Source organism: Nycticebus coucang, chromosome 19, assembly GCF_027406575.1.
Source record: "Nycticebus coucang isolate mNycCou1 chromosome 19, mNycCou1.pri, whole genome shotgun sequence".
NCBI lineage: Eukaryota > Metazoa > Chordata > Mammalia > Primates > Lorisidae > Nycticebus > Nycticebus coucang.
The window spans coordinates 27,696,132-27,718,062 of record NC_069798.1 but is presented as its reverse complement, the minus strand read 5'-3'; the positions used below and the strand labels follow the sequence as shown (position 1 = coordinate 27,718,062).

Here is a 21,931-nt window from a genome sequence, read left to right as displayed (position 1 = left end):
GACTCTGTTGCTCCCCTGTCCAACAGACCAGATGGTTGGCCAGGAAGGTGGCCTAGCAGCAGCCTGCACCAAGGTGGGCTGTGCCAAGGCTGCGGAGTCCTTGTTAAGCCTGAAACCTGGTGCACAAGCATTTGTATCACACACCATTCAAACACTGTTCTATTATCAGGAAAACTACTTCATGTCCAAAAGCTGGTGACTTAACAATGCATGTAAGAACTATTCATTAATAAAAGTAACTTCAATAAGCATATAAAAGACACAAAGACATAAATGCTTAATAAGACCTGTCGAGAGTGGTGATGTACTCAGGGGAGTTATTAAAATTACAAAACCAACTCTACCAGAAACAGTAACAGTTAAGCCTCTTCAAGTGACTGTAAGGTTCTTATAATACAGACATTATTTTAACTGTAGGCTCTGCAGGGTTCTTCGATAATGCTAAAATTGTTAAGGAAAATAAACGGTTTGTGAAAAGCTAAGATTACAATTAAACTCTCTTGACTGATGTACTCTTAACCAATACGCTGGATAAAGAGATACTCTCCATCACCTCTGTTTAATTTTTACATGCACAGTATTCATTGTTATGATTTATTCACGGCTATGTTGGATAGTAGATTTTCCTTGGAAATAAATCCCATTTAATCTTTCCTCCCTGTGGTTTTCTATGTATTGACTACTGATCCAATCCTGAACTTCCCAGAATTTGTCTCACTCTCCCCTAAAGATGTTCAGCTACATCAGGCACAACGTCAACGACATCTTCAAATCTTGCCTGACATTTTCCGACTAGCACCTCTCACGTCCAGCTGCCTCTCTGCCTGTGTGGAGTCTCAGGCAGGGACACCTCCACCATCCTCTGGTGACTCTCACCACCTCTCATACATATTGGATCACCTTCCACGTCCTTCTTGTCCTTGGCTTATTTAAATCCTCACTGGACAGAACACAAGCTCTGTAAATTCCACAGAATGGATGTGTGGCAGTTCAATGTTTTGAGATCATGTGTGTCCAAAAAATGTCCTTATTAAAAACGGGCATTTGATTGTGAGTTTGTGTGATAGAAATGTTCTATGCCTTGATTTGGGTGATGATTTACAACACAGTCACGTACAAATGCAGTAAGCCAAGGAATAATGTAGTCACTGTTTCAAATAACATACAATTTGAATCTGTTTGGAAAAAGTTGAATGAACAAATATTTTGGTAATAAGTTTAAAATCCCCTACTAATCCAATAAAATAAACAATTATGTCCCAATACCTGAAATACATAGTTCTAATGATCAGTAGGAGGCTGAGGCATTATTTTTATCAGCACGCAATTTTTTTTCTAAGCTGGATGAGTAGTGATTTTTTGATAGAACATCACTTTAACACCAATCAGCACCAATGTACAATTTACTAGGAATTCAGAACATACTTTTCATTCAAACACTATCAAGACTACACTAGTTACTTACCCTTCTAACCTAACATCTGGCAGAGATCTATTGAGAGCAATCATCTCACTTGCCATTAAATTGAATTGATTGATTTTAAACATCTCTTTCATCTTTTCTTGATCCTCTTTAGGGATGACGACTGGCTTCCCCATTTCACCAGGACCTTCATGAGGCTTTTGTATCGGCTCTGGAACTAAGAATAAGGAGGAAACTTAATGTTAATTTTACAGCAATTGATTCATGTTTGTTTAATAATATTTGCATTTAAAATTGTGCCTTCTGTAACCAGAGCCATTTCTGAACCCACCCTCTGCTGGGCCATTAACACCTCCACACCCGTATAGGGACTCAAGACTTCCTCACCTTGTCCACTCACCTGAGTTGCTGCAGTGTCGGTGGTCTCAGCTCAAATACTACTGATACATTAACCTCCCCAGAGCATGGCCTTCATTCTTATTCCCATGAGTCCAATCCCTCTAATGTGGAATTTAACCTCATTTCCCAAACCTGTCACCTGCAGAATGTCATCCTTCAGTCAAATAACCACTGCCTACATCCCTTCCAACCTCAAGTTCTCTAAATTCCATGTCTCTGCTAACATAGCTGGTTCCAATTCCCTTTCCACTCCTATCTTGGCAACACCAAACCCCTTTATGTTGTCTTTCCAGCCCAATGAAAATGGTTCCTCTTGCCTGCAGCTTTTGTGAATCTCTCTATTGTAATCATTTACCACTCTTTCTTATCACATCATTTCTTACAGGGGTCTTATGCCTTCAATCTGTTGCTGTCTCTTATTGTAATAATTGCTAAACCTGGGGTGGCGCCTGTAGCTCAGTGGGTAGGGCGTCGGCCCCACATACTGAGGGTGGCGGGTTCAAACCTGCCCCTGGCCAAACTGCAACAAAAAAAATAGCTGGGTGTTGTGGCGGGTGCCTGTAGTCCCAGCTACTCAGGAGGCTGAGGCAAAACAATCACCTAAGCCCAGGAGTTGGAGGTTGCTGTGAGCTGTGTGACGCCAGCACTCTACTGTGGTTTTTTCGAAACTAACAACAACAACAAAAAAACAATTGCTAAACCTGTCTATGCACCTTCTTTCCCTCACTAGATTACAATCTCTTTTTTACCTAGGGTTTGTATGATTCATTGAAATACCTTTTGTGGAGTTTAGCATGTACTTTATAGAAACTTTATAACTATACGCTGAATTAACATGAGTAAAAATGCTACTCAAGATAAGCCATGATAAAAATGCTAGACTTGGTAATAGTAGTCATTACAATAAGCTTTATGCTCTAGTAGACATTATATTAATAATAAGTTTCAGGGTTGATTATAGCTTCATGAAAGGTAATTTTAATCAAGAGTAATATTAGTTCTTGATATATACATAAAAAGAGTAAGATGTCAGATCAGCACTTCTCAAAACTTCCTCCTTATTATATGCTTTTGAGATGATAATATGTGTTCTAAGAAAAACAGGTTCTAGAATATTTGGAAAATGCTATGTTAAACTTCTTATCTAAAAGGGCTGGAATGAGGTAAGGCCAAGAATGAGAAGAAAATATGTTTTGTACTTTATTTAGAAAGCTGAAAAGTTTCCTGTAGATTGTTTTTTAGGCATCTTCACAATGTCTTTGCAAAAATAATGACAGCAAGGCAAAAGAAAAGCCATCTCTTTTTAGTCAGGCTGCATCTGCCCAAGAGGTCCACAAGACGGTACAGCTGACCTACAGAATGACTGCTGCAGACGGTGGTACAAAGGAATCTACCAATATCAGAGCTGTGGAATATGAAATTATTTGTATGTCCAACAACTTTGTCTAGAATATAAAAGTCTATTTCAGAGAATCATGAAGAAAAAAATAGTGTACACTAATTTTCTCCTCTTCTCAGAATAATCTGTGATTTTAGGAGGGAAATTAAAATAGTAGGAAATAACTTTTTAAAATTATAGGAAACCGAAATAACAGTATTTAAAAACAAATTCTGCTTAATGTTTTCTACCCTGTTTCCCCAAAAATAAGACATCCTCCGAAAATAAGAACTACTTACAGGAAAGATAAGACGTCCCCTGAAAATAAGAACTAGCGCATCTTTGGGAACACACCTTAAAATAAGACACTGTCTTATTTTCGGGGAAACAGGTTAAGTAGGTAAGCTCTTTTGATAACAGAGTTCGTAGAATTTTAAAAGCATTCTCAATGACAAACATTCTTAACAAGTATAATAAGAACTATAATAGAAGTAGTCTTAAATAAGAAATATAATAACCCATATCAAATAAGCTTTTAAAGTTTTAAAAATCATAAATTATAAAACTCTTAGAGTTATTTCTACTTACATGTCTCTGAAAGTAAAGAATAATCAACAGATCTTGGGATCTGTACATTCAGGGGTCAATAGGAAACACCAGAGTTCTGACGGGACAATGACTTTTTGTGAACGATACAGATAATAATGAGCAGGTGTGAGACAGCTAGTGGTCCTGATTATAAATATCCTTCTGCTACCTGTACCCTATTTTAAAGAGCAACTTTATAGAAAAATTCTCATGCTGCACAGTTTCAAAATTGAGAGTTCTAAGTTATACAAATACCATCTATAATGGGCTTTTGCTGGCAGTGGAGGTGTGGGGAGATCCTGAATCTAGTCAAGCCTCTGGACCCAACTACTAATTCACAGGAGACAGAGGGACATGATAAATACCATTAAAGGGATGCAAATCCTGACTGTGGAAAACTGAAGAAGAGAAATAATCTAATTCTTTCTTCAAAAACAACTGCCAAAACAGGTGGGCAAGGCACAACGAGAAAGAGGTGTCTATGTCACAAGAGTAGCCGTGAGTTGACAACTTTTGCAGCCAGATGATGGGTATATGGGAGTTTAATTTTCTATTCTTTCTACTTTTGTTTAGGTTTAAAATTTCCCATGGGAAAGAAGGGTCATGAAAGAAGACTCAAGAAATTATTACTTTAAGTACTATGAAGTGTAACTTGATTGCTTATAGCATAAGAAACTATATGACCAGATACTTTAAGTTGAGATCTTGAAGAATGAAACTTAAAGTTGAGATCTTGAGATCTTAAAGAATCAGGCAAAAATGAACAACATATACAATGATGATGCTGATAGCATATTTTATAAATGTCATCATCTGATATTTATTAATAACCTGAAAATCTAGCATAGTGCCCACATTGTATAGTCTAACCTACTGATACACACAATATTTCAGAACCACATTTAAAATTGTCATTAATCAAATTATATGACTGCTGTGTGAATTACAGAATCTACTGTAATGCTGTAATTAAGAAATTATAATATCCTGAAGAATTAATTGGGCTAGTCATTTTCCTTGACAGAAACGTCTGTAGGAAATGCAGGTGGTTAATGAACGTGTTTTTACTACCAATGCACTTAACAGTATTAAAAAGCAATCAACAAAAAATGATAAGCATTAGCTTCCATGTACTCTACTTACCAGTCTTTTATGTAAATTGAAAATGAGTTCAGTAAAATTTTTGTTTGAAGGTTTCTCAAATGAGTCTGTATACCATTTTGTGAACTAAACAAAATTTCTTTGTGTAAAATTTTACATGCAGACCATTTCTAAGAATCAAATCAACTTTGACAAAGGAGAAAGGTGTTGTTCCAAAGCATTATGTGAGAACAAACATATTCTATACTTCAGTTAAGGTTCACTTACATGGTAATGTAGACAGTGTCATGTTTTAGAAAATTTACCAAGAATGTACAGGTTCACTCTGAAAGCCTCCAAATAAGATTAGCATACAAAAACAACACAACATACCTCTGAATATAAACTTTGATATATCTTTCAAATTTCTAATCTGTATTTCTCTCATGAAAGTAGAATAAAGAGATATAAAGTTATATGACTTTATTTTGGGAAAAATACTAACAAAAGGCTAAAATTATTTCTCCCAGACTATTTTCAAACTATTATACAATTACCATCTTTACTGTCTTTTTTTGGAGACAGATTCTCACTATGTCACCCTCAGTAGAATGCTGTGGCGTCATAGCTCACAGCAACCTCAAATTCTTGGGCTTAAGTGATTCTCTTGCTTCAGCTTCCCAAGTAACTGAGACTACAGGCGCCCGCCACAACACCCGGCTATTTTTTGTTGCAGTTGTTCAGCTAGCCCAGGCTGGCTTCAAACCCGTCACCTTGTAACCACTGTGCTACAGGTGCCGAGCCATCTTTACTGTCTTTATACACTATTTTCATTATTCCAAAATATTTTTCATATTTTAATATCTTTGCAGTTGGATGTGGCTTACAAAAACTAGGTTTATGCTTTCTAGTTATATAAAGTAAGTATTCTATAAAGTATGTAAAATGCAATGAAATACAATATATTATCTGATTTTTTAATTATTTATTTTTTGAGATAGAGTCTTACTCTGTCACCCTGGGTAGAGGGCTGTGGTGTCATAGCTCACAGCAACATCAAACTCTTGGGCTTAAGTGATCCACCTGCCTTGATCTCCCAGAGTGCTGAGATTACAGGCCTGAGTCACTGCACCTGATCTATCTCATGTTTTTTAAAACATCAAAATATTATCTATAACTTAATTCACTGGTAACTCCCTGCTTCTTCAACATCCCTGTCAGTTTCAATCCTTGTTACAATTTCATGTTCAATTTACTCATATTGTGTTGTTCCACGCTATAAAACTCAACACTTAAAAACATTCTAACAGTATTTCTGAAAGCTTTACTAGCAACATTTTGAAGTTTTTAATCATTGGAAGCTTCTTCTATAAACTATTTCTCTAAGGCTTCCTAATGTTTGACAAATGAAATAATTCCAGTGTAAGTACATGAAAAGTTGAATCATCAACATCTAATATCCTGAAAATCAAGTACAGTGCTGGTATGAAGGATCAATTCCTATTTGAAATTGGATCTGTAAAAATACAAAATATTCTATGCAACATCTAAATCTATGAATTGAATAAATGAGCTAATTTCTGCAAAGCAGAAGAGTAGTAAAAATATTCCCAGGCCATAATCCACACTACCCTTGTTTTTTCAAGGGAGACCCATGTCAAGCAATAGAAGAATTCTGGTATTTTCAGATAATCTGGTATATAAAACTATAAATACAGAACTACTGAGGAAAACAAAACAAACCCCTTTGGAATCAAAGGCTGGCCCCCATTCTTAGAGAAGGTAAGTAACAAGCAAACACAAGAACCCTAGAGAACTGTTCTGTACAGTCCATCACCAACAATCCTGTAAGAGGTCTTCAGCATTATCAGACGGATGATCAATCCATTCTACTTAAACCTAGGACACCTTTATTCACAACAGAGAGACCAGCATTCGGTAAATTTCATCAACTAGGCACCGTAAAGTCGAATATTCAGGAACAAGTTCCTTACAGCATTGAAACAATTACTCTGGAGCGACGTACACACTCAGTGATTTTTCACTTTTCAGTTTTCAAATGCCACAGAACCAAAGATCCTGGGGGGGCCTACATGTGCCATTAAGAGACACTTCCAGGTCACGAAATACACATGCTAGTTCCACCTATCACGTCTATATGTCTTTGGTGCCGTCCTCCCTCCACCAGCCACGTTAGTGAAAGATCTCTTCAGAGGTGCCACAGCAGAAACCTAACGCGGGGCTCTGACGCAGCTTGGGACCAGCACCCAGGGCACCAGATCTCAGTAGAAACAGATTTTTCAAATTGTTCTTGCTTTTTAGTATCAGCTGGTCCTTTCCCTCTGTTTCTCCCTCTCCCTTCAGCTTCTGAAGGTTCCAGGAATAGTTTGAAAAACAGCTGCTCTAAAGCCCCTCTTCAAGGCCATCTCTCCTTAGCTACAAGCTGGCCCTCTGGCTCCTGGCTCCGCCCTTCTCCCCCTCTCCCACTGCACTCTTCCTCCTCAGCCCCCCCCAGCACCCCAACACCCCCAGGCTACTGTAAAGCCTCCTCCCAGTCGGAGGCCCTGTCTACAGAGTTAACTCAAACCCAGCCCTCCTCCAGAGCCTGCGAAGGTTGAGCCTCTCAACCTTTTCTCGGAGAACTGTTCCTCTTCTTTTCTCCAGAGGCAGGGATGCCATCTCACATCTCCACACTGTTACTTTCAGATGATTTCTCCTTTATTCTGTACTTTGTACAAAACCTACTCCTTTTCTTTGAAACTCGTGCCACTAGCAATTTTCAAAACTGTATAACCTTTGAGGATAATCCCTTTCTAGTGGTTTTGATAGCACACTGTCTTGTCTGCTGAGAGTTTGTTCTTCCAAGTATTCCTACTTCCCCATATCTTTTAAATCACTTCCTCAACACACATTGAAAGGTGGGGGGCACCCGACCGGCAGAGATCTCACAGACCACTAAGGCTTGTACGAAAGGTTTTATTGGCAGGGAGGGATGCTGCAGAGCAGCACCAAGGAGGAGAGAAAAGAAGAGGGGGTGGGGGGGAGAGAGAGCAAAGAGAGAGAGTGCGCACGAGAAAGAGCTATATAGGTTCGGTTAGGGGAAGTCCTAGAATGGTGACGGGATGGTAGAACAGCCAATGAGGAGTTACTGCTCTGGCCGGAAGAGCCCTTAGGGGCAGGCCATAAGTTTGACATTTTCAGCAGGTAGCTGTAACTTTAAGAGTGAGACAGCTAATCTTGGTCTGTAGAAAGTAGGAAGGAGCTTTTGGGGGGAGGAGTTTTCTCTGTGGCAATTAATTACCTAACACACATAAACAATACACAGAAAACTGACTTCTGCTGCTTTCCCTTAACTACTTGAGTACCTACTTCTCTTCACGCAGAAACTAATAAGCCACATCTCTGCTACTTCACCAGGACATCAAACCCATTGGCCTCCACAGTTGCCACTCCCTGAAGTCACACTTGCCAGAGTCACTGCCCCATCACCAAACACAACAGAAACACTTCATCTCAGGTAAAACTCTGAACACTCATGGGCTTCAAGGACCCACTCCTTCTGGCTCCGCCTTCTACCTGTGACTTCCCCAATGAGTAGCTTTCTCCCCCGTTAGTGACCTCCAGGGCGTCTGTGTCCTCTACTGCACACACACCCTGTGCAGCCTCATACACAGATAAGGCTAAATTAAACTCTCACCTCTCTTCTCCATCTTAACACCTTGACCTTGCTTCTACTACAGAACATGCCAGCACCTCGCAGTTAAATATTCCAAGCCTGACTCCACCCACACACCTTTCCATCAGAGCTGCTCCTCAGCTGGGACCACTATCTCTTTTTTAATTTTTTTGGCGGGGGCTGGGTTTGAACCCGCCACCTCTGGCATATGGGACCAGTGCCCTACTCCTTGACCCACAGGCGCCGCCCCACTATCTCTTTCAATTCTTCTAACCTGAGACTTTTCTCTTTCTCTACACCCTGCATTCAGTGGCTCCCCAAGTTGTGTAAATTCCACTACTTAAATACTTTTCATATACATGTATTTGTCTCCTCACCACCTCTAGTGTAATTTCAGGCCCCAATTACTTTTCCAAACTTTGACAACAGCCTCAAACTCTGCTACCTGCTTCATTTTCTTCCCCATCAGCAACATGCCTACCAAAGCTTCTGTCTAAACGTCCCAGTCCAATGGGGCTTTATTCCCTTGTTTAAAACCCTTCGGTGGCACACTATTGCCTACAGGATGAAGTCCAAGATCCTTGGCATGACATAACACTGCTATCCCCAACTGCCAGGCCACTAATCTGTGGACTGTTAGCAGGAGGTGAGCAGTGAGTAAGGAGTGAGCAAGGCAAGCTTCATCTGTTTCACAGCTGCTCCCCATCGCTCACATCCCCACCAGAGCTATGCCTCCTGCCACATCAGCTGCCAATTAGATTCTCATAGGAGCATGAACCCTACTGGTAAACTGTGCATGCAAGGGATCTAGGTTGCACGCTCCTCATGGGAATCCAATGCCTGATGATCTGAGGTAAAGATGTAATGTGCTTGAATGATCTTGAAACCCTCCTTCCATCTCCCCAACTCCCTATCCTTCCAAAAGCAGTCTGCCATAAAACTGGTCCTTAGTGCCAAGAAGGTTGGCGACTGCTGCCACAAAAGGCCTTCTGTGATGCCGCCTCTGCCAGCCGCAGCCTCCTCCCGAGCTCCTACCTCATATTCTCGCATCCATCAACAATGTCCTCTCGCCTGCTTATCCTGCATGTGCTTCTTTCCTCTGCCTGGAAGGTCTTCCCCATGAAACCTCACAAACACTTGCTCAAATTGATAACAGCAGCAGACTTCCTCACTGTACCTTCTCAGACACCCCAAGGTCCTCCTTCCTTTCTGCTCCTGTGCACGTTTCCACAGTGATATTTATCACATTGGTATTTGCTACCATTCTTTTTCTTCCATTAGATTGTGAGTTCCCTGAGGGAGGCATTCTGTCTTATTTTTTGTTCAGTTGTGTATTACCAGCACCTAACACACTGCCCAGCATGTATCAAGAGTTAAAAAGCACTCACCAAGTGAAACTTCACCTGCTATACAATTTTCCAGACTTTGCATTTAAGATTGAACACCATGGTAGGCCAGGCGCCGTGGCTCACACCTATAATCCTTGTACTCTGGGAGGCTGAGGTGGGCGGATTGCTTGAGCTCAGGAATTCAAGACCAGGCTGAGCAAGAGTAAGACGCTGTCTCTATTAAAAATAGAGAAACCAGCCAGGCGTTGTGCCAGGCACCTGTAGTCCCAGTTACTTGGCGGACTGAGACAAGGGGATTGCCTGAGCCCAAGAGTTAGAGGTTGCTATGAGCTGTGAGGCCATAGTACTCTACCCAGAGCAAATGAATGAGACTTTGTTTCAAAAAAAAAAAAAAAAGACAGAAAATCTTGGGCTTACTATCTTACTTACTAGGGTGAAAGGAAAGTTAATCCATTCTGATTGGCAAAAGAATACCCAAGTTTCTGCCTGGTGAATGATCATACTTATTCTTTGATTTAAATTTATGGAATACAGCTCTAGCAACAGTTAAGGAGGCAGCATTTTGTTACCAAAGTTAAAAAACAGCAGAACCATAAAGTAAATATTACACAAGTTAACAGGCTGGCTTTGAATAAAAATGTACTTTATTAGAACTCATGGGAAAAGTAAACATTTTAAAGTTTAGAGTTAGCCTAGGTATTACTAAAATCTAATACTAACAACTGAGCCTAATTTAAGCAAATTTCCCAAGAAGGAAAAAGAAAAAAGAACCAGTTTTATAAAATATATAAAAACGGAACCACATATAAAAATTACAGTTAAGTAGGCACAGTTACCAATACAAATTAGTAATTTTTTATTGCAAATTTTGGGGGATTAAGTGCCCTTCTTCTCATTATAAAAGTACAAAACATTTAAATGTGGCTAAATACTTTAAAAAAATTTATGTTGAAAGAATAATAATTTGTACATAATTCCTCAAAACAGTGGAATTGCTGTACGGCCATGAACTAATCATAGAGTTTAGAGCTCTGAAAAGTTTAAACGGTTAAAAAAGAAAAAAAAGAATAATAATTTTTAAAAGGCAGCATTTGATGAATAAGAGGAGCTTAAAACGGCTTTTTCCAATATTCCTTGCCAAATATATCAGTACTACCTAACTGGGTCCTTTATATTTGTATACCAGGTATTGCAATGGTGTCATTGCCGCCCCTATTCTCCAGCCCAATCTTTTCAAACGCTCCCACTAAAAGCGTTAACTGAAGCTATATACAGCAGCCAATCTTTTTGCTACAAGGGGCAAATTTCATAGAAGACCATTTTTCCACTGACGGCAGTAGCTTTGGTGAGGAGCAGGTGAGAGATGGTTTCAGGGATTCAAGTGCATTATTACATTTCCTCCTCAGATCATCAGGCATTAGATTCTCACAAGGAGCTCACAGCACAGATGCCTCCCATTCGCAGCTTACAGTATGGTCCATGCTCCTGTGAGAATCTAATGCTGCCACTGATGTGACAGGAGGTGGAGCTCAGAAGGTGATGCCAGAGGTGGGGGAACCTGAGAACACAGCTTCCACTCCTCCCGCTGTGCGGCCCAGTTCTAAGAGGACGTGGACCAGTGCCAGTCTTCAGCCCAGGGATTAGGGACCACAGATTTACAGCAGTAACAAAAAGAACTCTCGGGATCACACTGATTTATAAAAACTTCTTCCCTTTAGGATTAAGATGGGGAAGAGGAGAAAAAAAAATCTCTTTTGGTACCTTATAATTTTAATGTTCCACTCAGCATTACAGCATTAATCTGTACTATCTTGTTATTTCTAACTATGAGATTCCCACATTATTTGGTAACATGTAGAAAATTAACTACATTTAACACTGAATGTAAAATTGAACTTAGCAATCTATACATGATACTTCCATGCTTTTAACTGTTCAAGAACTCAACTGGAGAACTGTAAAGGAAATAATCACATATACATTACAGGGAGCCAGTAATTATTAATCTAAAAAAGTTAAAGTTTTATATTACCCAAACTAGTTTTTAAAAAGTGACATATTTATCAGAACAGCTGTGTTATTAAATGCCACTCACCGTCCCCAGCAGGCAGCCCCCTCTCCTTCTTCTCATCACATTTGTTGCATTCACTGAAGTAAAGCAGCAGGAACATGTCCAAGAGTACCCAAACCAAGGAGGTGGCTAGGACCACCTTGCAATATGCAAATTTTCTCATGGCACTTTAAGTCAAATGCAAAATTTTAAAATATATACATATAAATATACAAAGATCATGAAAATTATTCCAATCCAGTTTCATCAGAAATCACGTTCATACCCTATAGAGAAAAAAAAAGAAAAAAAGATTAACTTCAACTTTTAGAACCTAGACAGTGAATTATAAGATTAATATTAGCAATATTAAATAATATAAAAATTACTAATATCATGAATAATAAGAAATTTGACTATGAAGACTAAGTCTGAAAATCAAACTTGGAAAAATCTTGTAAAATTATATACAAAGTTTTAAAATCAAGACTATACATCTCCTAATCTATACAAAGCATAAGAAAAAAGAATATACCAATAACACCCACAAATCAATATAAAACAATCCAACAGGAAAACAGGTAAAGGATGTAAACAGGCAATTTGCAGAAAAGAAGCTAAATAACTAACAAATATGTAGACGGAGCGTGCAATTTCCTATAATTAAGAAATGCAAATTAAAACAACAGCAAGCTACTATTTCACACCCATCAAACACATGGGTCTTAACTACCTTTCTAGTCAATTGATTGCCATAGGGTGTTAAGCAACCAGTGATTTCCCCATCCATTTCAACTATCCACATTCAGGTCCCAAGCCCAAGAATTATCCTAAGTCCTCCTTGCAGCTGTTTTGATATATACATCACTTTTTAAAGACTAATTTGGATAATGCTATCCAAATAGGGTTTGGCTGTTAGGATGAGGGATAATTTGGGTTTCAACTACTGTCCTCCTGCAAAGGAATGAGATCATGGAAGGCTTATTGTTTGTCTCTATCGCTTCAGAGCAAACCTCAGAAGATGTTTTCTAAATAAAGAAAAGAAAAAAAAAAGGCAAGGCACAAGGAGAAACCATTTTAACCTCTCTTCCCATTTGTCAAATGCATCTTGCATTCTGGGTAACTACTTTCAGCTTGAGGATGCAGTTCAGTTAAACGTATTAGAAGGGGTAAGTTAGAGTAAATTATTTCTTTGAGATTTATTCAAAATACCATAAACGTATCAGGGACAAATCTGGTGGAGTATAAATAACATGTAAAAAATTTAATATTTTTAAAATTTGTTTATGTTAAAGAAAAAATAAAGGTGGTCCCATGTTTTAAAAAAAAAAGGTGAAGATAAAGTACCATGTATGTTGCCACAACTGCTTGCTATTACCATCCAATATACAAGGTGCAAAAGAATGGAAAAATGTTTTTTTAATTATGGTAGTTTATTTTCTAAATTCTACTTTCTAGACAGCTGTTAAAAAAATTATTAATTTGCGCTAAGCATTGTAGGTAAAAATGCTAATTTTTATATGTAATAACTAATATTATTTCAAGTTTGTTTATGGAAAAATAGTACAATGTATTATTTCTACATAATTGTTAATTATATAAATGTAATTGTTTCATAATTACATAAATGTAATTGTTTCTAATGAAACAATTTCTACCTTTATTCCCATCTCTATTTTAAAATCATTCCTTTATTCTTCACTTATTAGTCATCTTCTGTGTCCTTCACTGTCCTTAAAATAAGGACACAAAGAAGCCACGGCCCAGCTCCTAAAGCTCAGTGGGAGGACAAACCGGCAGGTGGGGAACAGGGAGAGTGGGGTTGCAGAAAACTGTTCCACGGCAAATTCTGGTCCTTTAAGAGACTATAGGGCATCAAAACCCTCAAATCATATATCAAAAATATCCTCAGGCTTCATTATTTGAGCCAAGAAATTCACAGAAGCCAATTTTATGATATTTCAGACACAATGTTTTTATAATAGAAAAAATTAATATAGCACAAAACCAGGCTTTGAAAATTGTATTTTGAAATTTTTTCTGAAGGTAAAGGGAGAGTAGTTTCTTCATAAAAATAGTTATAGTAAAAAATTATTCATCTATTATGAAAGGTCCTGCTCTACTCAGAAATCTTTCAATCTCATAATGATAGCCACTTATAACTAATAAGAACATGGTCTCCTGGCTCGGCAGCTGCAGCTCAGTGGCTCGGGTGCAGTCACAAACACCAGGGCTGGTTGGTTCAAATCCAGCCCGGACCTGCCAAACAACAATGACAACTATAACCAAAAAATAGCTGGGTGTTGTGGCAGGTGCCTGTAGTCCGAGCTACTAGGGAGGCTGAGGCAAGAGAACCGCTTAAGCCCAAGAGTTTGAGGTTGCTGTGAACTGTGACACCATGGCACTCTACCCAGGGCAACACAGTGAGACTCTGTCACAAAATAAATAAATAAATAGATAAAAGAATGTGGTCTCCTCTTTCAAAAAGACTAGCCATAGTCTAAGAGGCAGTGGAAAGGAATTTTACATTAGACCTGGAGACCTTTAGTAAGGTTCAGGAAGCAAAGGAAGTCTACAGACAGAACATCCCACATTTCCCAGAGACTGTTAGTGTTGGCTTCCCAAGGAGAAGGCTGACATCCCCATCTGGGAATCTTCACACAGCAAAAGCACTGTGTGTCACAACAGACATTACTGGTGACATCAGTGTGCCAGTAAGTCCTAACTTTAGTGCTATAAGCCAAGCCCTGTTCTCTACAAGAGACCAACACAAAAACAGTCCATTGTTATGGAGAAAGGAGATTTTCCCGATGGTCCTGGAACAATTAGATACCCACATACAATAAACAAAAATCTTAACCCATACTTTTGCACCACATACAAAAATTAACTAAAAATCTAAACTAAATCTAGAATAAAACATAGTATAAAATTTTGGAGATCTTGCATTAGACAAAGATTCCTTAGAACAAGAAAGCACAAACCATAAAAAAAGATAAATTGGACTTCCTAATTATAAGGTTCTCCTTTTCAAAAGATACCATGAAGAAAACAAAAAGCAAGTCACAAATGGGGTAAGAATATTTATAAATTACATATCTAATAAATGACTTATATCCAGAATATGTTAGAGAACTCTCAAAGCACAGTAAGAGAACAAACCACCTAATAAAATGGATAAAACTGTCATTTCACCCAAAAAGCAAATGATAGCAAATGAGCACATGGAAAGTTCAACATCATTAGCTATTAGAGAACTATAAATTAAAACCACAATGGAAGCAGTACTATGAACTGATAATAATTAAAAGAAAAAAAAATACCAAGTGCTGACAAGGATTTGGAGCAACTGGAACTCTAATACATCACCAGTAAGAATGCAAAATGGCCCAGCCTCTCTGCAAAACAGTTGACAATTTCCTCCCATACACATCTGCAATTCTATTCTTGCTATTTACTCAGAAGAAAGGAGAAATGTCTACACAAAAACCCTGTGTGTAAGTCTTTATAGCACTTTACTCATTATCATCAAAATCTGGAAACAATCCAACTGTTCTCTATCCAAATGGATAGAGAAACTGTGATACATCAATATAGTGAAACACTACCCAACAATCCAGCAATAACAAACAACAAACTATTTTTTTTTATTTTTTTTTGAGACAGATGCAGTGGCATCATCATAGCTCATTGTAACCGCAAACTTCTGAGCTTAAGCAATTCTCTTGCCTCTGCCTCCCAAGTAGTTGTGAGTGTGTGGCATTCCTCCAACCTAGTTTTTATATTTTTTGTAGAAATGGCCTAATTCTTGCTCAGGTTGATCTTCAACTCTTGGCTTCAAGCAAGCCTCCCACCTTCAGCCCTCAGAGTGCTGAGATTATAGGAATGAGCCACCACACCCATCAATAAACTCTTAATATATGCAGTAACATAGAAAAATTCCAAAGGCATTATGCAAAGTGAAAGAAATTACACACAAAAGGCTGAATATACTGTATGATTCCATTTATATGACATTTAGGTAAAGGCAAAACTCCAGGGACAGAAATTAGGCAAGTGGTTGCCAAGGGCTGGGAATGGAGTAGGAACTAACTACCCTTACAGGGCAGAAAGGAATTTGTGAAGATGAACATGTCCCATCTTCCTAGTGGAGGTGATCACACAACTACATTCATTTGTCCAAAATTATAAAACTGCACCGAAAGGATAAATGTTACTGTCTGTAAATTCAATCTCAATTTACTTTAAATATGGGGAGGGAGATATTTTAAAGAACGACAATTTTAGAAGGAGAAAAACTCCTTTTGTTTTCTCAAAAGACACATATCACAATTCATTTTGGAAGTCGCTAGAAGTTCACTTTGCCCCACCACAGTAAATTAAAACCTTCCATTTGAAATGTATGTAACTATTTTAAAAGTTATAAAATCAGAATTAATGTCAAAATATAGCAATCAATTACAAGTACTATCTGACCCTATAATGGGATTACACATCCGTAAACTCACAAGTTGAAAACATCTTAAATTGAAAATACATTTAATATACTTAACCTACTAAATGTCATAATTACCCTAGTTTTAACTGTACTCAGAAGGTTTACACTCACTTAACTGGGCAAAGTCATATAACATGAAGCCTGTTTTATAAAAAAATGTCAAGTGCCTTATGCAATTTACTGAATACCATGCATTACTCTAAAATTGTGCCAGATCTGCACCACTGTAAAGTAGAAAAAATCATAAGTCAAACCACCGTAAGTCAAAGATTGTTTCTCAGTAAACTTCTGATCCTATTCTTAATGTCACACATGCTAAGGTTTTCCCAAATATTGATAGCATTTTTTAGGGCTAACTGATTATGTTCTCCTCTCCTCATACTTCTAACCAAGGTTCTCCAGAAAGTTGAAGGCTAAGAAAAGAACCTTAGCTCAACAGAAACTTCAAGAGAAAATTCTTCTGGACCCAAAGCTTCAGGCCCCTCTCTCCAGAGAATGCAGGCCCCTCTCAGGAACCTCGACCCAGGATCACTACTTTTGTATCACACTGGCCAGAGTGTGAAACTTTTTAAAGATCTATTCATGTAATTTGTAGCTGGAATTTCTGCCAGAAAAACCAAAAGTCTTAAAAAGATGATAGCTCTAACTTTGCCAAAAAGGCTTCCTTAAGGATGACATGATTTGAGGGAAAAATAAACATTTCAAGCAGTGACTAGCAAGGCTCTATAGCAGGAAGGAAAAGCTAAATTTTAAAGAAAATTATATAGTAAATTGAAGGGAAAAAAAGAATGTGATGTGAGAAGAAGCTGGAGACAAATAAAAGTAGGAAGATTCAAGGGACGTTATGGGTCAAACTCAATTCTGGTTTGTACAATTGGGCGCAGAGTGATTCCAGTCATGACAACAGGATCGGTAAAAGAGGACCAACTGTTGGCGGGGAGCAGAAGCAAGATGGGGAAAATGCTAAGTATGAGTTTAGATATGATCAGTACGAGGCACCTTGGATACTTTCAAAGAGAGATGCTAACCATGCCTGCTGGATACACAAGATTGGGGCTCAAAGGAAGGGTCTGAGGTAAAGAAAGACAGACAGAAGACCTTGACTCACCTAACTCTGTAGGGGCAGAAAGACTTAAAAAAAAAAAAAAAGTCAGTACACAAAATAATTTGTATGCAGCTTTATTTCCCTTCTAGAGTATGGGCTAGACTTAGTGGCTTGCTTCCAACCAAAAGAATGTGGTGGTGTATGCCTTCCAAAACTAGGTCACAAACACTCTCTGGCTTCCTTCTAGCTCTCTGTCGGATCACACACACTGGAGACAGCCAGCGCCATGTCAGAAGGACACTCAAGCATCCCCACAGGGAGGCCCACCTGGTGAGAAATCAAAGCCTCCTGCCAGCACACAGGCATGGCAGTGAGCCCCCTTGAAAGCAGCCACAGGAACGCTTTCAGAGGACAAAGCTTCAGCTGATGTCTGGATTGCGACATCATACCCTGGCAAGCTGCTCCTCCATTTCTGACCTAAAGAAATACGAGATACTCGATGTTTACTGTTTAAAGCCATTAAACGTTCACGTGATTCATTACTCAGCAATACAGAACTTCAACAGCAAACTAGGACTAGAAAGGAAAACCTTTAACCTATAGGAAATACAGTATTTAATGATGGAACTTCAGGTACATGTCAGTATCATTATAAACAAGGCACAATGTGTGTCTACACTTCAACTTCACACTGTACTACAAGTCTAAGCGAGAAGAGAGGGAACAGAGTTAAGGATTAGAAAAAAGAGACAAAATTACCATGTGCAGATAGTTTGATTTCTTCACAGACATTCTGAAAGAATCAACAGATGAACTGTTAGAGGTAATTAATCTGTGATTTCATCAAAGTTGCTGAATACAAGATGAATGAACACACAGCATCAATTGTGTTATGTAGTTGTAATAATAATTAGAATATATAATTAGAATAATTAGAATATATAACAGAAAACAAATCCTATTCAATATAGCTATGCAAACCCAAAGGTATAATACTTGCAAATAACTTTAACAAATATGTGCAAGAGGTAAAGAAAACCATGGAGCCTTCGTGAAGGAATACAAAAGAACACCTGACTACTGAATAGATATACCATCTTCAGGGGAAAATGAGTATCAGTTTCTTCCCAAAATTAATCTATAAATTCAACATAATTTTAACCAAAATCCAAATGAGGCTTTGGAGACTGGATTTATTATAAAGCAGACGTATCTAAAATCATGTAGTACCCAGAAATAAATCCATACAAGTGTGAAAAACAGGAAAGCTGCTACTACAAATCAGAGAAGAAAACTGGTGCAGGGACAAGTGGCTTTCCATATGGTTAAAAAAATAAATTTAGATATTACCTTATAGCAATAAAAAGTAAATCTGTGAAATGATAACTGAAGCCAAAGTTGTCGAGACCAAGTAGCAGCTATTCTGGCCCACTACCTCCTGCTAAAGTAAGTATGGCTCCAGCTCCTCAATCTTCAAATTCGTAGTTCCCACTTCCTAAGAAGTGTGTGGGCCAACACTTCTGCCATTGTTTGAGTTTTCAAATGATTACTGATCAAAATTTAGCATTGAGAAAGCTCATTCATTTTTTCCCATTAATTTGTAAAAATCTCTATATGTCTGTCAGTTACTAATGCATGTATTGTGAGTATCTTTTCCCAGTTTATACCTTTATCTTCTTAATAAAAACTATCTTTTATGATTCACATTTCTACATCTTAAGAAATTCTTCTCTACATTGAGATGATTAAAAATAAGGTTTTCATGTCTAAAAATTTTTAAGTTTTGCTTTTCCCATTTAAGTAAAGATTCAGTATCATTTTCTCCCACGTGGATATCTAGTTATCCCAGAACTGTTTATAGCAAGTTCACGCTCTCCCTAACGGTGTCCAACACCAACTTTGTCATAAAGCAAATTCCTGAGTTTCTGTACCTCTTCTCTTAAGCTCTTCCTAAACCATATTGCTGTCTTAATTATTATAGCTTTCTACTAATTTTTAGAAGATGGTAAAGCAAGTGAGTGATTCTTACCTATCACTGCCTCTTCAGAAGTAGATAGCTACTCTTGATCTGTTAATCTTCCTTAAAATTTTTAGAATCACCTTTTTAAGCTCCATCCAAAAAGAAAAGTTACTGTTATTTCTAATTAGATTGACAGAATTCTATAAATAATTGGAGAAATTTACTATCTTTACAATATTGGTCTTTAAATCCACAAACATGTTCTATCTCCTCCCATTTAGGCCATTCTTAATATCTTCCAATAAAATCTTATAATTTTCTTTTAAAGATTTAACACAAATTTTGTTACAAAATACTTACTTTTGATTCTTTTTTCTACCTAAAACAGTATCCTTTTGCTTACTATTGATTTACAGAATGAACTTGATTTTCACTAATTTTAATTCAGCTACCTTGCTAAGATCTCTGATACAAAACTGAACAGTGGAGGTGATAGCCATCCCAGTTTTATTCCTATCATAATTTGCTGTAAGTCAAAGAAAGAAAGTAGTACCTATGATGGACCATTTAGTTACTTCGAATTCATTCCATTTACTTCAAAAGAAATCTAGTACTAAAAAAAGTATTTAAATGTATATGGTAGAACAATTCTGTCTGAGAAAATAAGCATAAAATCATAAAAAAGTTGATGATGATTGAAATAAGAGTTAAAGACTAAAGAAATTCCAAAAGTATTTTTCAAATAACATCATTATTAGAATAAATGTACAGTACCTACTTTTAATGTCTGTTTTATTCCTTAAAAAACCCATTTCAGCAAAGGCATATCTCTGAGATACTTTGGATTTGGTTCTAGATAACCACAATAAAGGAAATATGGCAATGAAGTTGAGTCATATAATTTCCTTTAGTTTCCCAGCACATATAAAACTTACGTTTATACTTTACTGTAGTATATTAAATGTGTGATAGCATTGCTTTAAAAAACAATGTATATGCCTTAATTAAAAAATACTTTATTGATAAAAAATGTTAATGATCATCTGAGCCTTCACCAAGTCATAATCTTTCTGCTGATTGAGGGTCTTGCCTTGATGTTGATGGCTGCTCACTAATCAGGGTGGTGTTGCCAAAGATTGGGGTGGCTGTGGCAATTTCTTAAAATAAGACAACGTTAGGCCAGGCACCAGGTGGCTCATGTCTACAACCCTAGCGCTTGGGGAAGCGGAGGTGAGAGGATCACTTGAGCTCAAGAGTATGAGACTGGGCTGAGCAAAGACCTCATCTCTACTAAAAATAGAAAAATTAGCCCAGCGTATGGTTCCAGCTACTCAGGAGGCTGAGGCAGAAGGAGAGCTTGAACCTGGGAGTTTACGGTTGCTGTGACCGGACACCAGTGTGCTCAGAGTGGGACTCTCTCAAAAACCAACCAACCAAACAAAAAAAACCCCAGACAACATGAAGTTCGTCTCTTACTGAAGACTTCTCTGTAACAAGCTGGATGCAGTGGCTTATGCCTGTAATCCTGGCTACCAGGAAGGCTGACATGGGGGGATCACTGGAGCCCAGGCTGCAGCGAGCGATGATCATGCCTCTCACTGTACCCCAGCCGGCAAGAGAGTGAGACACCGTCTCTTCAAAACGAACAAGTAAACAAAAAAGATGTATCTGTAGCACATGATACTATTCGATAGCATTTTCCCCACAGCAGAACTTCTTTCAAAATTGGAGTCAGTCTTAAGCCCTGCAGCTGCTTTACCACCTAAATTTTTGTTGTCAATTTCAATAATGTTCATAGCATCTTCACCAGGAATAGGCTCCATCTCAAGAAACCCCTTTTTTTCTTTTTTATTTCAGATTAATATGAGGGTACCAATGTTTAGGTTATATTGTTTTCATTTCTAAGGTAAAGTTCAAGCTGTAGTTGAGCCCTTCATGCAGAGGCGTGCTGAATACCCACACACTGTGCACCTTAGCTGAGATCCCACCAATCACCCTGCCTTCCCTCTCCCCCTCACTAGACTATGCTTGTGTCAAGAAACCACTTTCTTTGCTCATCCATAAGAAGCAACTCCTTATCTCTTCAGGTTTTATCATGAGATTGCTGCAGTTCAGTCACGTCTTCAGGCCCCAGTTCTAATTCTAGTTCAGTTGTTACCTGCACCACATCTGCCGTTACTTCCTCCTCTTACATCAACTTCTTCCAGTTTCCTATTAATGCTCTGACTTTGTCCCATGAATCAGGAATATTCTCAATGGCATCTAAAATGGCGAATGTTTTCTAGGTTTTCAATTTACTTTGCTCAGATCCATCAGAGAAATCACTACCTATGGCAGCTATAGCCTTATGAAATGTATTTCTTAAATAATAAGACAGGAAAGTTGAAATTATTCCTTGATTCTGGGGCTGCAGAATGGATGTTGTGTCAGCCAAGTATGAAAATGACATTAATCTCCCTGGGCATTGCTGCCAGAGCTCTTGGGT

At 38.1% G+C, this 21,931-nt stretch overlaps 1 protein-coding gene across 6 annotated transcripts in view; it reads right to left on the bottom strand.

Annotated features, from left to right (window-relative positions):
- Positions 1-21,931, bottom strand: part of GALNT1 (polypeptide N-acetylgalactosaminyltransferase 1) — a 145,276-nt gene that overhangs the window by 64,321 nt on the left and 59,024 nt on the right. For all 6 annotated transcript variants that reach the window (XM_053571570.1, XM_053571569.1, XM_053571567.1 and 3 more), the window contains 2 exons: positions 11,989-12,230; positions 1,466-1,640 (listed from right to left, as the gene is read on the bottom strand). In XM_053571570.1, the coding sequence (XP_053427545.1) occupies positions 1,466-1,640; positions 11,989-12,127 (314 nt within the window). In that variant the 5' untranslated portion in view covers positions 12,128-12,230. The remainder of the gene's footprint in view (positions 1-1,465; positions 1,641-11,988; positions 12,231-21,931) is intronic.